The sequence below is a fragment of the Triplophysa rosa genome, linkage group LG14 (assembly GCF_024868665.1).
Source record: "Triplophysa rosa linkage group LG14, Trosa_1v2, whole genome shotgun sequence".
NCBI lineage: Eukaryota > Metazoa > Chordata > Actinopteri > Cypriniformes > Nemacheilidae > Triplophysa > Triplophysa rosa.
The window spans coordinates 16,087,448-16,093,877 of NC_079903.1; the positions used below are offsets into that span (position 1 = coordinate 16,087,448).

The window sequence follows — 6,430 nt, forward strand, 5'->3', positions numbered from 1 at the left end:
CAAAGTGCAGTGAAACATATTTTTATTATAGTCCCAGGCTTTCATGCATGACAATGAATAGAAAACATCTCTTTTTACACATGGATGCTTAAACAAATCAGTTTTGAAAAAAGTGTTTCCTTTCGTTTCCGTGTAAGGAAGAAGTTCTCTCAAACGTTAAATATAACTAGTGTAAACTTCCATCGCTGAACAAACTAGATTTAATTATGAAAATGAGCATAAATCACACTTTCAAAGAATACTGCATCTTTTCTTCTCAAACTGCTGGTCAAAATTAGTTTTAGTTTGTACTTTATTATCCAGCCTTGGCTGAAAATTGGTCTTTAAGTTGTATACAATCTGGCACTTCCAGATAAGAACTCTTTGACACTTTCCAGGTCACCGGACAGCCTCACTGCACCAGCGCAAAGCCAAAGTGCCAAGGCATTGTGCTTCAATCAGGAGAAATGTGACCCACTGAACATTGACCTTGGACAGATGGCCAGTGTGCATTAGTACAGTGTTGAAGGAGAAAAAGCATTCAACCAAGATGTTGAAGGGTAAATACATAAAGGTTGGCAAATTGAGTAAGTGTTGGCTATGGACATATCTAATAAACATATGGGTAATGGAGCTACCTGTATTCTTTGAAATGATGATTTATAGCTATCGGGAGATGGAATACAGGGCACTGATCATCAACAGCTTTGTGGAGTGGTGTGAAGCTAACCACTTACAGCAACTAAATGTATCAAAAATACAGGAAATGGTAATTGACTTCAGGAGGAAATCAACACAACCCGTTCCTGTCTGTATAACTGATTGCAATGTGAACTCTTACAAATACCTGTGCATGGCTCCACATTGACAATGAACTCAACTGGTCAAAAAACATGGAGGCAATTTACAAAAAGGGCCCAAGTTGACTCTACTTTTTGCGGAGACTAGAGTCCTTCGATGTGTGTAATAAAATGCTCAACATGTTCTACCAGTCAGCCAGTTTCCTCTTTTATGCTGTGGTGTGCTGGGGCACTGGTGTGAAAGTGGGTGATGTCAACAGACTGAACAAACTCATCAAGAAGGCAAGGTCTGTCATTGGATAGGATCTGGTTCCGCTGGAGGTGGTTGCTGAAACAAGAATAGACCATCATGGACAACACCTCTCACCCTCTTCTATCTATCTGTCTATCTATCTGTCTGTCTGTCTGTCTGTCTGTCTGTCTGTCTGAATACAATAGTGTGACTTCCAAACTCTGTCCTTTCTCCAAATGTCCTTTCTTTTTATTTCTTGAAAAATGGAGAATGATTCAGCGAAATCTTTTCCCAGAAGAATACTATTTTAACACAATGTGATAGAAAAACAGATTCCCTGGGTGCAGAAAGATACAATGCTGTGTATGACATGCTGGAATTAGTGGATTTACAGTAAATAGCGCATGTAAATATTTTGGAGAAAGTCTTGTGTTTAGAGAAATGATGTTTTATTAACAAAGTTCGGGAGAAGCCGGAGCACATAATCAAACTCGGCCGGTTCACCATTGGCAACCACGTCATCTATCCAATCTATCTCCCCCCACATCACTCCAAGCTCCTGGCCAGCGGCTCCGCAGTTAACACCTAATGCGAGGCTGCCTCCGTTAGCGTCCCGGGCCCAGGTTTTAGGTTTTCCTCCCCTCACCCAAGGGTACGGCCCGTCCTACTTCCCTCAGGCCCCTGCCATGGATGCCGCTGCTAACGTGAGACTGCCTCCGTTAGACGCTCCATTGGCTGCTATTCCCTCCCTCCTCTCTCTACCACAGGCACGCCCAAGTTTCTCTCTGGCTACAGCAACATCCATGCCGGTGCCATGCAACGCCCCGGTCTTGGAACCACCCCCCGTCTCCACAAGCATCAGGACGCAGATTTTGGCAGGTGCGGACATAGATTTATTTCAACTTCTATCACCACTTTCACCCCCGTCAGCAGATCGGCAGATTGCTTACGGCGACTTTTCGTTTACTTTCAAGAACGCATCCCATAGTCACTCCCGCACTCTGTCCTTCCCAGAATTCACAATGGCATTTTCCCGCTTCACTGACGTGGTATGCACGGTGTTCCCTCACAGGAGGCGTGAGCTCGGCGACTATCTCGCCATAGTCGCGGAGCTCGCGCTTTCCTACGGGGGGGCACATTTTTACACGTATCACAAGCTGTTTTCAGCAAAATGCGCCATAAGGGTGGCTCAGTGGAACCAGTGCCCCTACTGGGGAGCACTGGACACTGAGCTCCACAACAGGGTGTTTTTGGGCGTACAAAATATATCTTGCGCGGTGTGCCGCTCCGTATCACACAACACCACAGCTTGTCCCCTGGTCACTCCCGCCATTCCCCCTGGCGAAACTATGCCCCCTCCCGTTTCCACCGCCCACGTCCCGCGCCTGCCAAATCGCCAAGCCTTCCCAGTCAATCCTGACACCATCAACACCTCAGTTTACGAGGTTTGCAGAAGCTTCAACGCAAACAGGTGCACAAGGCAACGCTGCCGGTACCTTCACGCTTGCACTTATTGTGGCGGCGCCCACGCGCGCATAGTTTGCCCAGTCAGTAAAGCAGACAATAAACAATCTAACAAATATCTCTCGACTCCTGTCAATTTTTTACACCTAGCTTCCGAATTATCTCTCCACCCTGATCATGCATTCACAGATTACCTTTTAAACGGTTTCTCTCTAGGCTTCAATCCCGGCATTATAAACCCACTTTCCCACAGCCTTATATGCCCTAATCTCCAGTCGGCACTCGCCGAACCCGAAACCGTCGATCTCCTCATCAAAAAAGAGATTGACGATAAATTTATGATCGGCCCTTTTTCCGCCCCACCGTTTCCTGTTTTCCGCGTCAGCCCCATCGGCGTCGCCACGCGAAAATTTTCGGGGAAAAAGCGCCTCATATTCGATCTCTCGTCCCCCCACGGCTCCCCCTTTCCAAGCATCAACAGTTTAATTCCGCTCGAAGAATTCGCTTTACATTATCACGATATTGAGCAAGCCATCACTTTGATTAAATTGGCCGGACGCGGAGCCTGGCTAGCCAAAGTTGATATCACTTCCGCATTCAAAATCATGCCGATACATCCAAAATTTTGGCACTTGTTCTGCATCCGTTGGCGTGAGAAATTCTATTTTTCTGTACGCCTCACTTTTGGATGCAGAAGTAGCCCAAAGATTTTCGACATGTTGTCAGAGGCAATCTGTTGGATTCTCTCTAACAACTACGCCATCCCTTACCTCTTACATCTACTAGACGATTTCTTAATCATCTCGCCACCCGATTCCGTCCCGGCAGCACATCTTTCCAAAGTCCAAGAAGTCTTAGCGAAACTCGGCGTCCCTCTCGCACAAGAAAAAACAGCGGGACCCAGCACGTCCATCGAATTTCTAGGCATTAAGCTCGATACGCTCAAATTCCAAGCTTCTCTGCCAAAGGAAAAGATCGATAGGACGATTTTGATCGCTTCATCCCTCATAGACACGCCGTATTGCTCTAAACGCGAGCTACTATCAATTCTCGGCCACTTAAATTTCGCGATGCGCATCATCCCGCAAGGGCGCCCGTTCGTCGCGCACCTCCTCTCCCTCGCATCTTCCGCTCACGCACTAGAGGATTCGATTCATATAACCAGCTCTTGCAGCGACGAGCTCAGTCTATGGATCAAATTCCTCAAACAATGGAACGGAATGTCTTTCTTTTACAACGACATGGTCTCTCTCCCCGTCGACATACGCCTATTTACCGACGCAGCTCCTTCCGTCGGTTTCGGGGGATTTTACCAAGGCCGCTGGTTCGCGTCCACATGGCCCCCCCAGCTCACAAGTCTACCGCAGCCTCTTGCGTCATCAGCACTTTTTGAGCTGTACCCACTTGTCGTAGCAGCATATTTATGGGGGAAAGAATGGTCCGCCTCCAGCATTATAGTCCACTGTGACAACGAAGCAACGGTACATTGCATCAACAAAGGCCGCTCCCATTCACCCGCCTTAATGCCTTTTCTCAGACGCCTTATATGGATCTCAGCTTGCGAGCAGTTCATTCTGACAGGCAAACACGTCCCCGGGTCCAAAAACCAGATAGCTGACGCCCTTTCCCGCTTTTCATTTCAGAAATTCAGGCTGCTGGCGCCGGACGCGGATCCCCTACCAACGCCTGTCCCTCCATATTCGGAATTAATCTTCAAGTGAACCACCCTCTAAAAGCCATGCTAGACGCCTCCCTCAACTCCATCATTCAAGCCGTTTCCCCCAGGACCCTACTTTCTTACCTTACAGCATGGAGGAATTTCAAAACGTTTCACCGCTCATACAACCTCCCCTTCCCGGATTTCTCTCTCCTCTCCATCACTTCATTCATCTCCTTTCTCAACACAACAAAAAATCTCCAAGCCAGTTCAATTAAAGGATACCTGAGTGGAATTCAGTTTTTTCATAAATTAATCTTCAACACACTCTCCCCAACCATAGCCAGCCCCCAAGCATCCATGCTCATCAAAGGCATCCAGAGCCCAACCCACCCACCCGGACGCCAGACAACCAATCACCATAGAAATTCTAACAAAATGCATTTCCACCCTTCGCAGAGGCTATCACACCAAGCACACCGCACGCACACTCGACGCCATGTTCATTTTGGCCTTCTTCGGTTTCCTCAGATGCTCAGAAATCACCACCACGTCCAAATTCGATCCCTCAGTTCACCCCACCTTTTCGGATCTATCAGTGCTCGATTCGGAAACCATTTCATTTTTTATCAAGCGAAGCAAGACCGACCAGGCCGGGAGAGGCCATTTCATCTATATCTTCAATCTCAATTCCCCAATCCAGCCTTATCAATCCCTCCTAGCCTACATCCGCTTCAGACGATCACAAGTTAAATCTCCATCCGAACCCCTCTTCGCAGATGATTTAAATCACCCCGCCACACGTTTCTGGTTCCAAAAACATCTTAAATCCGTTTTGCTCCATACCGGCATCCCAGCAGATCACTTCTCTTGCCATTCTTTCCGCATCGGCGCAGCAACCACGGCTGCCCAAAAGGGCCTCTCACAGCCCCAGATACAAGCGCTCGGCCGATGGTCATCCAAAGCTTACAAAAGTTACATCCGAACAGACCGCGCCCTCATCAGAGAAGCACACCGGACCCTCATAACTCGAATCGTCTAGCATCAACCATCTTCCAAACTTCTCCATCAAACCACCAGCAGTAGTGACGCACCGTTCAACCCACAGGAGCCCGGCGCCATCTCGTACTCAGCTAATTGGACCTCACCTCTCCAGAATTCAGTTCACCGCAGCAACGCCCCCACAAGCACCTGGCTTCCATCTCACACTCCGCCGAAGCAGACACCAATGCTACAGAAGCCAGTATCGCCGCAGCGACCGCCCCCGCAGGGGCCCGTGCTTCCAACTCGTGCTCTGCCGCAGCAGACACCAATTCTACAGAAGCCAGTATCGCCGCAGCGACCGCCCCCGCAGGGGCCCGTGTTTTCATCACGTGCTCTGCCACAGCAAACCAAATTCCAGAACTCAAGATCATCAAAGCAACATCACCCATCACGCTTAAGGAAGACTAGTGGGAATACAAATCATCACCCACTCAGCACCATCCACTCCGCAAGAGCTCACAGCAATTTCCCAGCCCCACGCTCCAGCAGCTCCTATATCACCAACTTAGCCGCCACGCAAAGCCAGTCCTAAAACCACGACCGCAGCAGACTCCCAACTCACAGGATCCCCACACATCCGGAGACCACAGTAGCATCGCACCATCAGGGTTCGCACAACCCACAAGCCCCACGGCGAACGCAAGCCATCACCCAGGAAGCCTCAATTCTCGCTATTTGGGGGGAGCATGCGCTACCCGGCTGCTGTCCAGCGTTTATTCTGCGTTTTTTGGGGTGAGCTCTGGGTTCGGGCCATTTCCGAGCTCGGCGCACTCGCCCCCATCAGGGGGGGAGTGTTCCGGGGTCGGAAGGAATCGGCGAGCTCGGAGCCCGCCCCCTGGACAGCACGCCAAATACGCATATCTTACCTACCCCTGCTATCAGCATTTTCCTGACACCATTATTATTATTTGCCTAGGCGAACTCGTGAAATGATGTTTTATTAACAAAGTTCGGGAGAAGCCGGAGCACATAATCAAACTCGGCCGGTTCACCATTGGCAACCACGTCATCTATCCAAACGAGTTTCGTTAACAAAATTCAGGTGAAGCCGGAGCTCATAATCAAACCCGGCTGGTTCGCTACCAGCAATCACGATTTTCACCCTATCAGCTCAAGCGAGCCTCCGCATAAATAAGACCAGAATTCTTACATGCACCTTCTCTACAGTAATGCAACATCCCTCCACCTCCCCGGCCGATCTCCCCGAACTCGCTTTCCACAGCAGGACCCCGGGGGGTGAGCTCTGGGTTCGGG

At 49.2% G+C, this 6,430-nt stretch overlaps 1 protein-coding gene across 1 annotated transcript; it reads left to right on the top strand.

Annotated features, from left to right (window-relative positions):
* The first annotated feature begins 959 nt into the window (after positions 1-959).
* Positions 960-4,207, top strand: LOC130564470 (uncharacterized). Its single transcript, XM_057350551.1, has 2 exons — positions 960-1,066; positions 1,568-4,207. Exons 1-2 carry the CDS (start codon positions 960-962, stop codon positions 4,194-4,196), a joined length of 2,736 nt encoding a protein of 911 aa, XP_057206534.1. The 3' UTR covers positions 4,197-4,207.
* Positions 4,208-6,430: the final 2,223 nt, after the last annotated feature.